The sequence below is a fragment of the Typopeltis vanoorti genome, chromosome 15, assembly GCF_054136105.1.
Source record: "Typopeltis vanoorti isolate ZY-2024b chromosome 15, IOZ_Tvanoo_1.0, whole genome shotgun sequence".
Classification (NCBI taxonomy): domain Eukaryota; kingdom Metazoa; phylum Arthropoda; class Arachnida; order Uropygi; family Thelyphonidae; genus Typopeltis; species Typopeltis vanoorti.
Window position 1 is genome coordinate 76,540,544 of NC_143563.1, and position 19,744 is coordinate 76,560,287.

At 36.3% G+C, this 19,744-nt stretch overlaps 1 protein-coding gene across 2 annotated transcripts in view; it reads right to left on the bottom strand.

Moving 5' to 3' along the window:
• The window catches only part of LOC150098908 (stAR-related lipid transfer protein 3-like), a 201,737-nt gene that overhangs the window by 24,116 nt on the left and 157,877 nt on the right, over positions 1-19,744 (bottom strand). For both annotated transcript variants that reach the window (XM_090405028.1, XM_090405027.1), the window contains exon 11: positions 5,609-5,713. In XM_090405028.1, coding sequence (XP_090261154.1) covers positions 5,609-5,713 — 105 coding nt within the window. The remainder of the gene's footprint in view (positions 1-5,608; positions 5,714-19,744) is intronic.

Consider the following 19,744-nt stretch of genomic DNA (forward strand, 5'->3'; position numbering starts at 1 on the left):
TTTCTATTCATATTTATGCTACATATATAAATATGCCATCATCATTTTTTTTATTTGCTTCCTGCCCTTTACAGATTGTACAGAATATAATAACCACCAGCAAAGAAACAGACATTCAAATGAAGAGGATATTAGAGAATTTAAAGAATACTGGACTGAAAAATTTGGTATGATTAAGAAAGATAATAAAGCATTATGCATTTCATGTTCCGAATGTTGTTTGTAGGACTTCTGTAAAGAGACATTCTGAAACAGTTCATAAGAACTTAAGCAATAAAAGTGAGCAAGAACAAAGAGAACTAATTTCTCGTGAACTGAGCAAGACAAAAAAAACAGTGACACTTTGATGAAATTTATTTCAGGTAGGCCTAGTTCCAACTTAGTTGCTGCTAGTTTTGAGGTTTCAAAAGTTATTGCTCAACAGAAAACCACTCAGTGATGGGGCGTATATATATTAAAGAAGCATAGCTAGAATGTGCTCCTTTACTTTTTGACAATCTTTCAGAAAAAATAAAAATTATTTAGTGCATTAAAGATTTGTCTGTGAGTAGAAAAACAGTTAAGGATAGGATACTTAAGTTAGAAAGGAATACAGCAGAACAATTAACAAAAGATTTGGCTTCATGGAGGTTCTTTTCTATTTGTTTTGATGAGAGCACAGACATTACATCATTAGCTAGGTTAGCAATCTTTGCTCAATTTTGTAGGGTTGACAAAGTATGTGAAGAGATGATTAACCTTGTAACATTACCTGAGCATACCACTGGGGTTGAAGTATGTAAAGCAGTTATGAACGAGTTATCTATTCGGCAAATTGATATTTCAAAAGTGGTATCCATCACAACAGATGGTGCATCTAGCATGATTGGTAAGGAAGCAGGATTTGTTAATCTGTTTGCAAAACATGTTGGTCATCCACTGATAAGTTTTCATTGCATCATACATGAGGAGACTATGTGCAAAAGCTGGCCTAAAGGAACTTCAAGAAATGATGCAAATAGTAACCAAGTAAAAGTCAATTTCAGAATCTATTGAATGAGGTGGATTCAGTGTACAAAGGACTAATAATGTACAACAATGATTGTTGGCTTAGTCGAGGTCTTGTTCTGAAACGATTTATTGAATGCCTGGATGAGATAAATCTCTTTTTGACTAATCAACAAATGTCTTATAAAGAAATATATGAACATCAAGTGGGTTTGTAAACTGATATTTTTTGCAGATTTTGCAAACATTTAAATGACTTGAATTTAAATGACTCTGGTAAGACTCTTGATGTTATGTTCGATGACATAAAGGCATTTGAAATGAAACTAGGAGTTTTTAAGAGGGATGTAGACAGTGATAGATTTAGATATTTTCCAAACCTAAAGAAATACATCAATGATCTCCAAAAGGATGACAAAACAGACCACCAGTTTCTTCAAAAGCTATTTTTAAATGTCACTATGTCAACTGTTGAGCAGAGTTCAGAGAATTAGAAGGGACTGCAAAATTCATTATGTTTCCAGATGCTATAAAACTGGATGAATTAAACTTGCAGATGTTTTCATGGATAAATATGGATGATTTTCAAAGTAGCTCAATTTGGAGGCAGAAATTTGTTGACCTCAGAGTTGACTTGGAAAATATTGAAAAGGAGCAATTAAAGATGGGAGTAACAGAAAGAAATGCAGCAAACAAGGTACTAAGGACTTGGGATACTATTCCAGAAACTTTTGTATGTTTCAAAATCCTTGCAACAGCATTACTATCCATTTTTGCATCTACATATTCTTGTGAATCATTGTTCTCGGTGATGAACTTTGTTAGGTCTTGTAATAAGAGTAGCCTTACAAATGAAACTAGTAGCACATGCATATCTCTGAAGGTTACACATTATAAACTTGATATAAATTATCTGTCATCCGTGATGCAGCAGCAGTCTCACTGATGCTAAATAAATAAAACATCCGCTATTTTTCTTTCTGTAGTTTTGATTTGATGTTTTCTGCTAAAAAATGGTAAAGATTAACTTTTGTTTAATATATTATGTGGGTAAAATAACATTTTATTTTATCTGTAATTTTTATGTATTACTCATAAGGGATTAAGAATTAATAAAAGAATATCTTTAATTTTCTTTTCTTTTATTGTGCTTTAGTCAAGTAAAAACGATTATGAAATTGTGCGCTGTAATATACTAAAAATACTTGAAAAAACTTGTCTGATTGATCTTTATAATTAAACAAAAACAAAAAATTCAGAATTATTGTTTACTCTTTTGATGATGTTAAAAACTGCATCTTTAAATTGTGTATGTATATGGCATACATATACATACACAATTTAAAGATGCATATGGCAGCTAGAATTAGACTTAAAGGCAAATAAAAAATATCCATGCTATCAACAGGTAAAATAACATTTTATATAATAAGTTTAGTTTAATCCTTTATCCAAGTGTGAGCAAACAAAGTTTGCGCCTGAAAGTATCTTCAGGACTGGGGTAAGGTAGTGCAACACCAGGCAACTCGTTGCAAAGGTGGAGAAAGCTCTCATCAATCCTATCTCAGTATCTCCCATAATACAAAGCACATCTCCTTGCAGATATGTGTAATGCTATGCATTAAGGCAAGGGCCACTACCCATACCGGTTTCGACCTTTGTTGAGGTCTCGTCAGTGGGAGCCAGGTCCAGTAGTAGAGATACAAAGGCAGAAGCAATGAGAGGTCATCCTAACCTATAGGAGTTGCCAAAGGGTGTGCAACCTTATTAAATTACTCCGGATTCAGAGAAAGATGTTGAGAGTTTATTTTTCACTTGGTTAGACTATAAGTTTAGTTTAATCCTTTATCCAAGTGTGAGCAAACAAAGTTTGCACCTGAAAGTGGGTAGTGGCCCTTGCCTTAATGCATAGCATTACACATATCCGCAAGGAGATGTGCTTTGCATTATGGGAGATACTGAGATAGGAGTGATGAGATCTTTCTCCACCTTTGCAACGAGCTGCCTGGTGTTGCACTACCTTACCCCAGTTCTGAAGATACTTTCAGGTGCAAACTTTGTTTGCTCACACTTGGATAAAGGATTAAACTAAACTTATTATAGTCTAACCAAGTGAAAAATAAACTTTCAATAACATTTTATACTTAAGTCCTACTCCAGGGAGTCAGGGACTCATATCGGGGGAGGACACATACTACAGGCACCAGTTATACTTATTCTTGAATTCATTCATACTGCTTGCACACACAACATCCAATGGCAATTCATTCCAATCATGCCACTCTATGAGAGAAAAATCTAGCCCTAACCCCCTTCTTAGCAGCATTCATTCTCAGCTTCCAAGAATGCCCTCTTGTCCTTTCCCCACCCTCCATAAAAGGAAAAATTCCATTAACTGAAATCCTGTATGACCCTTTCAGAAGTTTGTAAGTCTCAATCATATCACCCCTCTTTCTCCTGTTTGCAGTCTACAAATTCGCAACTTGTCTTTATAATCGGTATTCCACAATCCTGATATCATTTTTAACACTCTCCACTGTATTAGAATCACAACAGAAACCAGACCTGTGCACAGTAATCCAAGTGAGGTCTTATCAAGGCCTTGTAAAGAGACAAAATGACATCCTTATCTTTACACGTGAAAGTTCATTTCAGCATTGCAATTATCCTCCGAGTTGTATTTGGAATCTTATTTGGCCCTTGAACTTCAACTTCCTATATACTAACACTCCAAGATCTCTAGCCTGATCAGTTTCTTTTAGCATAATCCCACCAATACAATACGATACTGGATATCTAATCATGCCAAAGTGCATGACTTTACATTGAACTGACATCCATTTTCCCATGCCCACAATTCCAGTCTACTCAAATCATTCTGCAAGTAGTGCATATCAGCAGCATTCTTGATTACCCTACCTATCTTTGCATCATCAGCAAATAGTTGTATGTCACCTGTCAAATCCTTCCCAATATCATTAATGTACAGATTGAAATTGTGGTACACCACTGGTTACCTTAAATCTTGTAGACTGACATCCCCCATATACTACTTTTTGATATTGTACAGATGAAAAAAATAATATATTATATTGTATTTTTCACTTTTTTTTATTTCATATACACACATATGGTTTCATTGTTACTATGAACAATTTCTTCAGGATTCAATTATAGGATCATCAGGTAAAATCTGAAATTGTTTGCATTTTTTAAAATACACTGTAACCTAGATGTTGAAGAAACTAATGGTAAAAAAATAAAAAATCACAGTAACAGTGAAACTATAGATCTACTAAAAGACAATTTTTTATGTTTAAAATACCATGTAATATTCTTACTAAATAACTTAAGGAAATTACAACGTACACTAGAATATACATTAAATTAAACTTTAATATATTTCCAATATTTCACAACGTCACGTTGCCATCTTCAAAGGAACGTACAATAAAGACACGTGCAAGCAGGCACTAAACACAGTAAATGAGAAATGAAGTGAGGAAGCTATGGTTTTCCTAAAAGATTCCTAAGAGTTGTTAAGACACCATAATACAACCGGGCTAAACTAATCTGTTCAAATGACAATGCCCTAACCAATGAACTAAATCACATCCTCAACACTTTCTCAGCCAATGGCTACCCCCCCAAAAATCCAAAAAATAGTGAAACCAGTACCCCCCCCCCCCACACACACACACAACAAGGATTACTTTAAATCCATCACCATTCCCTACATCCGAGGCACCTCGGAAAAAATTACAAAAATCCTAAAAAAACATGACTTGACTTGACCTCTTGTTACAGACTATATAAAAAATTGGCATTCCTTATCTGCTTCACTAAAGACCAACCACTCCCCCTAGACCTACCTGGTGTATACCAGATCCCTTGCAGCTGTAAGCTGTCCTACTTTGGCCAAACAGGCAGGACAGCGAATATCAGAATACAAGGACTACATTCGGTTTCACCAGTACAGCCATTCTGGTCTTGCAGACTATGCTCTGGATACACGCCACAGAATACGGTAGAAGAAAGCCATAATAGTACACCGTAGCAAGTTTAAATTTGAAAGACTATTCATGGAATCAGCCCTAAGAAACATGCGAAACCTCAACAAATTTGGTTCCATGAGACTGCACCAAATTTGGGAGGCTTACATCAGGAGACCTTCAGTCCAACAGCCAAGAATACTTACATAGCCCGCTAGGGGGCACCATGAAGACTTTTAGGAAAACCATAACTTTCCTCGCTTCATTTCTCATTTACTGTGCCTGCATGCATGTGTCTTTATTGTAAGTTCCTTTGAAGATGGTAACGTGACGCTGCCGAAATATTGGAAATATATTAAAGTTTAATTTAATGTATATTCTAGTGTACGTTGTAATTTTCTTGCATGTACAACCAACGTCTAAGCCTTTCTACGAGAATTATCATGTAATATTATGTCATCATGAACAAAAGCATTTTAGTTTGAAAGGTAAAACATTTCTTGAAAAGTTTCAGTATGATGTGTTTGATATCTGCAGAAATTCTTGTCTGATATGATAAAGGCATTCCAAGCTACAAATGTTTACAAGAAATTGTTAATTGAAAAAATATCTGAAGATAAATAACCTACCTCACCAAATGGGACTGATCTGGCATATTTGGGTGTATTGTTCCTACAGACATTTGAATGTAACAGTTCTCATTTTTTTGCCAAGTTCGTAGATTGACAAAGTCTCTATTTTAAATGGATTTGAAGAAAAATAAAATGAAGATTAAGGCTACTTCTGTAGGTAAATAACAAAATAAACATGAAATTATTGATAATAAAATTGATAAGTAAAACACAGTAAAAATGTTATACCAAAAGAGAAGTTTTTTTTAGTTCATGCAGTATTTCCTAACAAACTGAAGCACTGGTCAAAAAATGGGAAAAAAGTTACAAAAACAAAAATAGAGTTGATTACATCAAAATTTTTTTGCAAAGCAATAAATTCATGTAAGCACTATGAAGGAAAATCAATTCATTTCATTATAACTTGCACTGAAAGTATCTTTTTAATTTTTGGAATATAAAATTAAAGATATCTAATGCTACAAATTATAAATAGAAGTTTCTAACTGCAGGCTGAAAATTTTTGCAAAAAAATTTGGAAATTATTTTCCATATAGCAGTTCTGAGATAAGTGGTGGTTTTAAGGCTTCCAGTGAAAAGAGTTTCATTAACAAACCTGTCACAAAATTCAGATTTGAAGATTCCAAGGAAATTCAGGCCCGTGTTTTTGTTGAACTACTGCACCGAGTAACCAGCTAGATTGATACAATTGCTTAATATTCATCATCGATTTCCTGATATGTACCCTCAAGGGATATACAGGATATTATGAGAGAGTACTACATGATTAAGATTACATCATTACTAATCTCCCATCAACAATTTTCCTCCAAAATAGTCTATCATGTCACATCTAACATTACTGTCTTCTAAGGCACTTCTGACTGAATCAATATACCTAGATCTTGGTCTTTCTCTGGGTCTCTTTCCTGCCATCAAACCTGCTTTACTAATCTTTCCTCTCCCATTCTGTTTCAGTGACCACACCACTTCAGATTACCCATGCTCACACATTCTTGAATGTTAAAAATGTCAAGTTCCTTCTTAATATCTTCATTTTTAGTATGATTATGCCATTGATGACATCTCTTAAAGCTCCTTATTTTTCCATAGATATAAGAACTGTCATATCTATGGTCTCTATTTTTTGATTAAGTGCTTTATTTCTAACCCAATCCTCAGATCCATAACTCAAAACTAGTTTAAACATTGTCTTGTATAATGTTAGTTTAGTTTAAGAATAAAGTAAATTTTATTCTAGTATTTTGGCTGTTTAGGCTTACTAACAGATTCTGAATATTAACTCATATCACCATCCTATACAAATTGTATGGCCATAAATAAAAACATTAGCACACAGAGCAAGTTAGCGTTATTTGGTTCATATGACAATATACTCCAAAAGGAACTTCATTAATTCTTAAATAATTTCGCTAATAACGGATACAATCCTAAAAAAAATAAAATTATTATTACACCCTGCATCTAATAACAGGCAAACTAATACAAAGCAATTATATTACTCCAAAACAGTGATAATTCCTTACATTAAAGCAATTTCAGGAAAAATTTTTAACAAAATACTCAAATAATTATAAACTGCTCATAAACCAATGTTTAAACTAGCTTCCCTTTTGCTATCTAAAATATGAAGTCCATCTATTTTATCAGTAGTGCTGGGCAAATCTGGTAAATATCCAGCTACATGAAATGAGGAACATCAAAATTATATAATTATAAACTGACATGGACAAAACAGATTATCATTGCATGTTCTCAACAGTCTACATGCAGTAAAGATGAAGAAAAACTGTTACTCTAAGAAGACTCAATTTCCAAAGTGAAAGGTTATTATGGGAGAATCCACTTCTGCTCCATAGAACACTCCTAATCCAAAGAAATTTCAATGTAAAAAAAAAAAAAAAACTGCAAAATACCTGGGAGGCTGTCTTCTGTTTATATCAACAACAACAAAAAAAGGATCCATCTTTGACAGTACTTGGTGGGTACAGCTAAACTATTTGAATATATGATTGAAATTATCTAGTTCAATTTTGGTTTTTCCCGTTATCCTTGAAAATGACTATTACTCTACGTGAAATTTCAGATTAAAATATTGAATTTTCTTACCTCTTGCATTATTAATAAGCCAATATATTATTAGCAAGCCTTCTCAAAGAAATAATCTAGTTTTTACTGTGCTGACTTGAAAAAACAAAGGATTGTCCATATTTCCAGTAATAAATTTATGCATATATTTTTATAGATAAATATTTTATAATAGTTATAAAAATAATGTAAACAGACATAAGAGTCTGTATGCAGAGGTTTCTATGGGTCAGTTGTTCGAGAGATAGATTCCGGTATTGAGACCACATGTTTATTAAATACGAACAGGATAAGTGAAAACCCGACAAGTTTCGTAAGTCATATGACTTACATCATCAGGGGTATTGGTGTATATAAAAAAAGTTAAACACAACTAACAAAGTTAAATTCATAGTCCATTAGGTGTTTCCAACTGTAACATTGAAAAAATTGAAACATTCATTACTGAATGTTTGTTGGAACATTGTTATTTATTGTCACGTTCTGTGCTTCATGTGTGTTATGTCTGAGATCTGAGGAAGTTAGATTTTTTATGAATGCCGACCACACTTGGTGTAATATCAACCCTTGGTTTTTGTTGCACTGTGTAGGAATTCTAAGCATTTTTTCCACTTCCTTGAATTTCCTTGTGAAACAGTTTTTATCAGGGGTGCTTAAGGGTCAAAGCTGTATAACTGAGAGGAGACCTCCACATAGCCTTTAAAGGAATGCGGAGAACCGACCAGGGCTTCTGACCTAATGTCCAATCCTCACCTTCTCGTGGAGCACACTGTTGGGTATCTACTTTGATGCTGAACGAACGAGGATGGGCTGGCAATTTGGGATTTAGCCGACCAAATTGTATTCTTATTGGTTAAACCAAAATAGAAAATGATGGTACAACATGACAAAATTTCATGCCGGCTGGGGCGTCGCCCGGTTAAACAAGGCCCCCCGTTGTTTTCGCCAGGGAACCAGGGCGAACAGCGAAAAGTCAGCTACTGGAACAAATCTGAAAACAAACACCAACTCAACATCACCAGAGTTAAAGATCGGTACTATCAATGTAAGAAGCGCCTGAATGGCAAAGAAATTGAGCTAGCTGAGGAATTAGATAAGTACCAGATCGACATAATAGGGGTGACTGAAATAAAAAAGACCAAAACTGGTGAGATCTTTCTGAGCAATAAATACAAAATGTTATATTCAGGCAATGACAATCAAGGAAAAGAAGGAGTAGCCATAGTATTCAACACAAAATACGAGGCTAATCTTCTTGAATGGCAGTCAGTCTCAAGTAGAGTGATGTGGGCAAATATGAGAATGGGGAACTGGACAATGAGACTTATTTGTGCCTATGGTCCCACAGAAGGTTCTACCAAGGTAGAAGTGGAGGAATTTTTTGAGGCTTTAGAAAAAGCAACTGACACAATGAAAAAGGAAAAGTTGGTCCTTGTTGGGGATCTAAATAGCAGAGTAGGAAATGATTGTGAGACATACAAAAATATTTTGGGAAAATTTGGAGAAAAGAGCAAAGCTAATAATAATGGCAAATATCTGTTGGATTTCTGCTCTGGACATGGACTTGTTATTACTAACACCATGTTCCAACATAAAAATGTGCACAAATTCACATGGAGAGAAGAGGCTAGGAATAAGAAAAGTCTCATTGACTATGTTATTGTCGATAGTGATGTTTTCTCCCTGGTGCAGGACACCAGAGTGTGCAGAGGATTTGAAATTGGAAGTGATCACTATTTAGTCTTGAGCAGGATAAAATTGAATTTCATATCGAAAAGAAAAACATGTAAGAAAGTTTTAAAGCGAATAAAAGTTGAGCAGCTCTCAGATGTGAACTGTAGACTAAAATACACAAAGATTATTGAAGAAAAAATGAAAGAGTTTGAGAACAGGAATCAAACCTTGGAGATTCAGTGGCAAACTCTGAAGAAAACATTGATTGATTCTGCCAGAGAGGCATGTGGTGAGGTTGTGTGCAAGGATAAAAAAATCAGAACTCCGTGGTGGACACAGGAAGTTAAAGAGGCAGTGAAGGAAAAGAAGAAAGCATATCAAAAGTTAATGGCAAATAAGTCAGCTTTTACTCTTACAGAATACAGAGACAAATGTAAGAAAGCTAAACAGTGTGTAAAACTAGCTAAACAAAAGTCATGGGAGGACTTTGGCAAGAATATAGAAAATAAATATCAAGAAGGTGGCAAAATATTCTGGAGGTTGTTGAAGAAGCTTAGGAATGGAGGAAAGAGTGCTGTAAAAGGAATTAGAGATGATAAAGGTGACATGAAAACAGGAGAAAAAGATATCCTTGAAGTATGGAGTAATTACTTTGAAAAACTGCTAAATGAAACAAGCAGTGATGACAGCACAGTGATAAAAAACACTGACCAGGCATGCAGTCAGGATTACATATCCATACTTGAAGTAGAAAAAGCCATCAAAGGCTTGAAATGTGGAAAGGCAGCAGGAGTAGATGATATTCGACCAGAAATGCTGAAGCATGGTGGTATAAGAGTCTTACAGTGGCTGCACTGCATAGTTCAGAAAGCCTGGACAGAGGGACAAATTCCTGATGATTGGAGTAGAGCTCTCATAGTACCCATATATAAAAAGGGAAATAAAACTGTGAAAATGTGAGAATTACAGAGGTATTTCCCTACTGAGTGTTCCTGGCAAGATCTATGCAAGTATACTTGAGAAACGGTTGAGAAGAATTGTATAAGAAAAGCTTGGTGAAGAACAAGCTGGATTCAGGCCAAATAGAGGCTGTCAGGATCAGATCTTCACTTTACGACAAATAGTCGAGAAAGCATGGGAATATAACAAAGATCTGTATTTAAGTTTTGTCGATTTGGAAAAGGCATATGACAAGGTGCCAAGAGAGAAGCTCTTCAATACGCTGCAGTTATATGGTGTCAATGGGGCATTATATCAACCAATACTTAGTCTTTATTTGAGTTGTAAGTCAGCAGTTAGAATTGAAGGAAGTACAGGAAGATGGTTTAATGTTAAATCTGGTGTGAGACAAGGATGTACATTATCCCCTCTGTTATTCATTATCTATATGGATCACATTATGAAGGAATGTGGTATTAAACCTGATATCAAAATTGGAGATGTTAATGTCAGCTCTTTGCTTTATGCGGATGATGTTATACTTCTAAATAAATCCGCTACAAGTCTGCAAGATTCTCTGACTAAATTGAATAGCTGTTGTAATAGATATGGTATGAAGGTCAGCAATAAAAAGACAAAGACAATAAAAATAGGCAGAATCATTGAAAATGTCAACTGTGTTGTGAATGGAGAACCTGTGGAACAAGTAAAACATTTCAGCTACTTAGGGACGATTTTTACTGAAGATGGTAAATTAAATATAGAAATAGACAACAGAATCAGCAAAGCTGGTATGGTGGGAAGTCAATTGAATAAATTCATATGGAATAAAAAAGAAATTAGTCGGAACACTAAATTAGCTGTATACAAGACAGTGTTCAAACCAGTTTTAACTTATGGATCTGAGAGCTGGGTCAGAAGTAAAACACTTGACCAAAGACTAGAGACCGCAGATATTAGAGTCCTGAGAAAGATTAAAGGCGTGAACAGATGGCATCAATGGCAATATCATATTAAAAATGAGGATATTAGGAAAGAACTTGACATTGTCAGCATCCAGGAATGTGTTAGCAGAGCTAATCTCAGGTGGTATGGTCACTTAAATAGAATGGGAGAGGAAAGATTAGCAAAACAAGTGTTCTCTGCCAGGTTGGCAGGAAAACGACCCAGAGGAAGACCAAGATATAGGTGGATTGATACGGTACAAAGTGCCTTAGACGATAGAAATATAAGATCTGATAATGTTGGAGTCTTGACAAGTAACAGACAGATTTGGAGGAAAATTGTAGATAGGAAGTTAGTAATGATGTAATTTTTTCATGTAGTACTGTCATATCCTGTACACCCCTTGAGGGTACAAGGCAGGAATTTGATGATGATGATGATGACAGTTTTTATCAATATATGACATGATCATTTTTTCCCAAAGTACTTCATGGGCAATGGAAATTATGTGGAAAGCTAGGCCTGATTTGTGTTCTCTTCTTTTTTCTACTCTTTTTTATGTTCTGCCATATGGATTTCTCCTGACCTTCCGGTCTGACTTATGTAACAAATGCCACTACAATAGATTTGATTGACCCCTGTTTTTTTTATGGGATGGTGCGAAGGTTTCGGTGGATGTAGGAATCTTGATATTTTTTCTAACGGGAGAAAAGCTACTTTTAAGTTGTAGTTGCGGAGCAATCTTGCTCCGCAACTACAACTCAGATCTCTGACATAACACACGTAAAGAACCGAACATGACAATAAATAACAATGTTCCAACAAATATTCAGTAATGAATGTTTCAATTTTTTCAATGTTACAGTTGGAAACACCTAATGGACTATGAATTTAATCTTTGTTAGTTGTGTTTAACTTTTTTATACACCAACACCCCCTGATGATGTAAGCCATATGACTTACGAAACTTGTCGGGTTTCACTTATGCTGTTCATATTTAATAAACCTGTTGTCTCAATACCAGAATCTATCTCTTGAAGCATAAGAGTCACTTAAAAATCAAAGCTAAATAACCAAACTATATTCCATATTAGCTTACAACCAGACAAATATGAATATTATGTACAGCATAATGAAATGTTACACCAGCTACCATTTTATCCAGTTAAACAGAGCTCCCACTGTTTTCATCATGCAACTAGGATGAACACTTAAAAGATAGCTAGTGGAATAAACTTACTGAATATATTCCAGATGCCGGGAATAATTAGTTTGAAAGAAAAACTCGTATACCTCTTAGCCGAACTGGCAGAAGACCTACAGAAGACTCAAACAGTTGAGATTCTGCTAAATAATAAATGTTACATCTGGGCAACAGTGATTGAAAGGCAGAAGCAGTTAAAGCATTCAATGTTAAACAAAAAGATAAGTTTCTTGAAGAGAAGGCAATTTCGAAACTGGGAAGTGTATGATGAAAACATTGATGCCTGTGATTCAAAGGTTCTATTAAGGAGGAAGTGGAGAAGTTTTTTAAGGTAACAGGGAAGTCAACTGACATGAAAAGAAAATCTGGTCCTCAATGAAGTAAACAACCAAGTAAGAAATAAATGCTAAGCACACAGAAATATCCTTGGAAAACATGGAAAAAGATCAAAGTTAATAATAATGGTAAATATTTGCTGGATTTCTGTTCAGAATATGGAGTAGTTATCATTAACACCATGTTCCAACATAAAAATGTGTACAAACTGACATGGAGAAACCAACCATACAAGGAAAGCTTCAGGATACAAGAGTTTACAGAAGATTTGAAACAGGAAATGACCATTGTTCAAGCAGGATAAAGTGAATATCATATTGAAAAGAAAAATATATAAGAACGTTTTAAAAAGAATTAAATTTGAGCAGCTTTTAGAGGTGAAGTGTAGACTGAAGTATACAAATATTAATCAAAAAGAAAAAGTTTGAAAACAAGATCCTTGAAGACTCAGTGGCAAACTCAGAAGAAAACACTGAATGATTCAAGAGGTATGTGAAAATTTTCTATCCTTGTTTTAACAAGGATAGAAAAATTTGTACTTCATGGTGAACTAAGTTAAAAAGGGTAGTCCTCACAAGAAAAAATTCCCAGCAAGTAAGTCAGCAGATATCCTGAGATAAAAGCAACATGTAAGAAAGTACACCATGTAAAAATAGCAGCCAATGAGAAGACTTTGGTAAGAATAGAGAAGATAAATATTATAATGGTAGCAGAATGTTTTGGAAAGGAAGAAAGAAGTATGGTTAAATGAATCAAAGATGATTTCTTTCAATGTACCTCTTTCCTCCAATTTATATCAATCACGGTGATATAAAAACAAGATATTCTGGATATCTTGTGTTTAATAATATTTCAAAGAATTAACTTTTAAAAATTATTAAATTTAGAGATAAGCAATAGAAAATATTCAAGCAGAATGCAATCAAGAATACATATCAAAATATAAGGAATAAAAGCCATCGAAAACCTGAAATGCACAAAGGTAGCTGCAGTCTATAGCATTCAATCGGAAATACTCAGATACAGAGGGTATAAAAGTATTAAATTGGCTGTACTGCATGACTCAGAAGGTTAAATTCCTGATATTTGAGAGAAGCTCTCATGGTACCCAAACTAAAAAAAAAGAGGGAAATAAAACTAAATGCGAGATTTATGGATGAATTTCCTTACTCAGTGTGCCGGTAAGATGTAAGCAAGCATACCTAAGAAGAAATATAGTGGAAGAGAACATTGGAGAAGCACAATCTGGATTCAGACCAAATAGGGTACGTGTGTAGAGGCTTAAGTGCTGTGAGGACATCATGTTGGAGGCTTAATGGATTTTTTTACAACACTCACAAAGAATTAAAATAGAATTTAATACTCCTATATTTCGTCCTAGTCACTAGGACATCTACGGGGATTACAAAATCAATTAATGTAACATATGCACAAATAACAAACAATACTAAGCCCAACCACGTGGGTGACACTAAAGTCCTATCTAGGTAGAGCGCCCTCTAAGGGCAGTAGTAGGTGGCCTGGAATGTAAGGTGGGAACTCTGGTGATGAGTGTTTCCCAAATCTTTGGAAGCTTAATGCAACCATATTTATTGAGATTTGGTTGGTTTTTGAGAGCTGCTGCTGCTTCTAAGAAAAGTCTCTCTTTCTTGAATTTGCTGTGGTGGAGCATGGTGGTTTTCTTCCATGATACTCTGTGGGTGGTGTCCAAAGCATGGTCAGCCAAGCCTGAATGGCCATAGTTGTGTTTGAAGATGTAAGACTTGTGTTCCTCTAGACTGATGGATGCTGATCTGCCTGTCTGTCCAAAGTACGCCAGCTTACAGGAACAGGGTACTTTGTAAACTCCAGGCAGAGAGAGAGGAGGGAGCTGATCTTTCGTAGAACGGATAAGGGTAGCCAATTTGCGGTGGGGCTTATATGCTGTGTGTAGATTGTACTGTTTTAGTATCTTGGCTATTTTTTCAGAAGTGCCACGGATGTAAGGTATGGTGATGGCATTTTTAAAATCTTGTTGACGAGAAGGAAGGGGAATGGGGGAGGAGTTGATTATTTTTTTGATACTGTGATCACTGTAGCCATTAGAGAGGAAAGTGCTGTGTATGTGGTTAAGCTCATTAGTGAGGGCGGTTCCACTGTTCCAGTGGAACCGCTTACCAAGAGAGCCCACAATCTTTGTTCCAGTGGAACCGCCCTCACTAATGAGCTTAACCACATACACAGCACTTTCCTCTCTAATGGCTACAGTGATCACAGTATCAAAAAAATAATCAACTCCTCCCCCATTCCCCTTCCTTCTCGTCAACAAGATTTTAAAAATGCCATCACCATACCTTACATCCGTGGCACTTCTGAAAAAATAGCCAAGATACTAAAACAGTACAATCTACACAGCATATAAGCCCCACCGCAAACTGGCTACCCTTATCCGTTCTACGAAAGATCAGCTCCCTCCTCTCTCTCTGCCTGGAGTTTACAAAGTACCCTGTTCCTGTAAGCTGGCGTACTTTGGACAGACAGGCAGATCAGCATCCATCCGTCTAGAGGAACACAAGTCTTACATCTTCAAACACAACTATGGCCATTCAGGCTTGGCTGACCATGCTTTGGACACCACCCACAGAGTATCATGGAAGAAAACCACCATGCTCCACCACAGCAAATTCAAGAAAGAGAGACTTTTCTTAGAAGCAGCAGCAGCTCTCAAAAACCAACCAAATCTCAATAAATATGGTTGCATTAAGCTTCCAAAGATTTGGGAAACGCTCATCACCAGAGTTCCCACCTTACATTCCAGGCCACCTATTACTGCCCTTAGAGGGCGCTCTACCTAGATAGGACTTTAGTGTCACCCACGTGGTTGGGCTTAGTATTGTTTGTTATTTGTGCATATGTTACATTAATTGATTTTGTAATCCCCGTAGATGTCCTAGTGACTAGGACGAAATATAGGAGTATTAAATTCTATTTTAATTCTTTGTGAGTGTTGTAAAAAAATCCATTAAGCCTCCAACATGAAGACCAAATAGGGGTTGTAAGGATCATTTTTACTTGAAGAGAAATCATGGGAATATAATAAGGAAATGTGTTTAATTTTGTAGATTTGGAAAAGATATGACAAGGTGTCAAGAGAAAAGCTGCTGAAAATATTATACGAGGGACGTCCAGAAAGTAAGTTCCGATGGGCTGTCAGAAAAACAAAAATATACTTACAAAAAAAAATTGGAAATTAAAGTAGACATCTTTCACTACTTTTCTACATAATTTCCACTATTGTTCAGGCACTTATCATAACAGGGCACCAAGAGTTGTATACCTTCTTCGTAGAAGGTTACAGCCTGTGACGTAAACCACATTGACTGCTTCTTTGACCTCTTCGTCGTCTTGAAACCACCAGCCACCAAGGAAAGATTTTAGATGTTTGAACAGGTGAAAGTCGCTTGGCGCGAGGGGTCAGGACTATATTGGGGATGATGGAATTGTTCCCTGCTGAAGGTGACGAGAAGTTGTTGTGTTATGAAAGCCATGTGTGGGCAGGCATTATCATAAATCAAAACAATGCTCCTGGTAAGCATGCCACGTCGTTTATTCTGGATTGCACGATGCAGTTTCTTAAGGGTTTGGCAGTACATACGTTGATTGTGGAGCCTTGACCCAAGAAGTCTACCAGCAAAATTGCTTGTCTGTCCCAACACACAGTGCACGATTTTCTGAGTGAAAACAGTTGTCTTCAATTTCGTCTTGACTGGTGATGAGGTGTGCCTCCACTCCATGGACTGTTGTTTGGATTCAGGGGTTGCGTGCAACACCCAAGTCTCGTCCCCACTGACAAGTCTTCGTACGATTGAATCACTCATTGAGTGTTCTCCATAAACCTCAATAATTTGCCGATATGTTTGGCTGCTTTAACGTTCCTCGCATTCAAGAAACGGATTTCACATGCGGCAGGCGATTCAATTTTCTTAGACATTATAAATTCACACCAAGAGGCATATGCACTGCAAGAATGTCTGAAAATGGCTTGCTAAGGAATCAACAAACTCAGCACGCATGCGCACCATTGCGATTGCAGTGCTGCAGTGAAAATATTTAAAAACGGAACTTACTTTCTGGACATCCCTTGTAATTATGTTGTGTAAATGGGACATTTTATTAAGCCATGCATCGTCCATATAATAGTGGATATAGTGCATACAAAGGCATGCACTCTTATTCATCATTTATAGAGATCACATTATGAAAGAAAGAGGCATTAAACTTATCGACATTAGATAAGTTTAATGCCTTAGGTCTTTACTTGATGCAGATAATGTTATGCTTTTAAATAAATATAGTGCAACTCTTCATGATTCCTTAACTAAATTGAATAACTTCTGTTAACAAATCTGCCATGAAAATAACAAAACTGAAAATATCCTGCATCCTGAATGGAGAAGCTATATGAGGTGTGTCAAAAAGTGTCGAGACTAGCTCTGTTGATGAGAAATTACTTTATTTATCTATGTTTACATACTATCACCTTCAAAATAGCAGGAATGCTGGGAGTGAAGCACTCCCAGCGTTCTTGCCACTTCTGGAATGTGTCCTGGAAGTCTTCTTTTTGAAGCATGTCAAGCACCTTCTGCAATTCGCACCAGATCTCCGCAATGGTGTCAAAACGGTGACCTTTGAGCTGGATTTTCATCTTCGGGAAGAGGGCGAAGTCTGCAGGAGTCAAATCTGGTGAGTAGGGTGGGTGTGGAAGTGAGATCATGTTGTTTCTGGTGAGAAACTCACGTGTGAGGAGAGCTCGGTAACAGGGTGCATTGTCGTCATGGAGCATCCAGGTTTTCGCACATCACAGATCTGGTCAGTTTTGCTGAATGTCCTCCCTCAGATGCCTTAAAACCTGGCAGTAGAACTTGCTATTGACGGCCTGGCCCCTGAGGATGAATTCTCAATGCACAATGCCAAAAATGTCGAAAAAGACAATGGGCATGCACTTGGTCGAGCTGCGGACTTGCCTTGCCTTTTTCGGTCGTGGAGATGATGGGCTCTTCCACTGTGAAGACTGTTTCTTCGTCTCAAGGTCATACTCATACACCCAAATTTCGTCACCGGTAATGATCCTTGACATGAAGGATGGGTCACCCATGGCATGCTGACGGAGGAGTTCTTGGCAGACTTCGATGCAGTGTTCGTTCTGCTCCTGGGTCAGCAGCCTGGGGAAGAACTTGGTAGCAACACGGCGCATGTTCAAATCACACGTGAGGATTGCCTAGACTGTTCTGTATGACACACCGACAATGGCAGCAATGTTGTAGAGTGTTCTCCAACAATCCTCATGCACAAGTTGCTGAATGGTTTCGACATTTTTGGGGGTTGAGCTCGTTGAAGGTCTTCCTGATCTCTCATCGTCTTCCAGTGATGTTCTTCCGCTCTTGAAGCACGCACATGCCACTCAAAACACCTCGAACGACTTATTGCAGCATCGCCATAAACTTGCAGAATCATGTCAACCGTCTCTATAGCAGATTTGCCCAGTTTCATGCTGAATTTCATGTTTTCTCTTTGTTCTAACTTGTTGTCCATGATGAAATCGCAGATGGGGTAATGCAGGTGGTCAGAACAGCATCAGTTGAACAGCTCCCGATGTACACAGGACGATGTCTTTTGGCACACTGACTTATGAAGGTAGGTGCTCCCTGTGACTGTGTGTGCAGCCTTGTGCTGCCATCTGTTGGTATGTTACAAACCTAGTCTCAAAACTTTTTGATACCACCTTGTAGAATAAATAAAATATTTCAGCTATTTAAACACAATTTTTAGTGAATATAGTAAATTATATGTAGAAATAGACAACAGAATAAGCAAAGCTGGCATGGTAGGAAGTCAACTGAATAAATTTATCTGGAATTTTAACTTGGAGTTGGATCAGAAATTAAACAACTGATCAAAGACCAGAAACCACAGATATGAGTTCTAAAAAAAAATAAGGAGTAAACAGATAGCATCAGTGGCAGAAATGTGAAAAATAAAGTTATTAAGTTGGAACTTGACATCATTAGCTCAGGAATGTATGGACAGAGTTAATCCAGGTGATATGGTCACTTAAATAGAATGGAAAAAGGAAAGGTTAGCAAAACTGGTGTGTTCAATAGTATGATGAGAGGAAAAAGACAGAGAAAGATCAAAATCTAATTGACTGATACAGACAGAGGAGCTCTAGAGGACCAAAATTTAAGATCTATAATAACAAAGTCTTGACAACTGGGACTAATTTGGAGGAAAATGTAAATTTAATCAAGTAGTACTGCCATATTTTCAATACAGAATAATAGGTATTTAGGTATATTGTGTAACTTAGAAGGGCTCCTCCCTTGATGAGTCTTTTCCTACCTGGAGGAGCTTGCATAATACCAAGAGGAGAGAGTGTTAGAAACAAAGAACTGAGTTTTACAAGCTTTAATGCTAGTATATATGCTATATGATCTAATGAAAAAAAAAAGATTTTCAGTTCACTCTTTAATAAGATGGAGGCACAGTCCCAAAGTTCTGTTAGCTTTAGTAAAAAGACTGGGTAAGCATGACTATTACTACTCAGACAGTGTATATTTACCTTTTCTATTTTTGAATTGGTTAATAACTAGTAAGTAGCTAACTAACTGTGCTTTGGTGTAGGCCAAAAATAGAGGCTGGAGATGAAAGTCAACTATTGAATGCCGATTTTTTTTTTATATCTTAGACAACCTTGCCACTGTTTGAAAGCTAAAGCTCAGAAAAAGGAATGAAAATCAAACAGTGAATAAAAGAGTTTCTGTAACAATTAGAAATGTTTTGGTGATGCAATAAGTAGAAATATTTGAAAAAGAAGACTGAAAGCAGTCCTAAGAAATTATGATTTTTCATAATTCTGTTCAATCAATAATGTTTTCAATAATGGCTTCACACATGTAAGAGAAAACTAA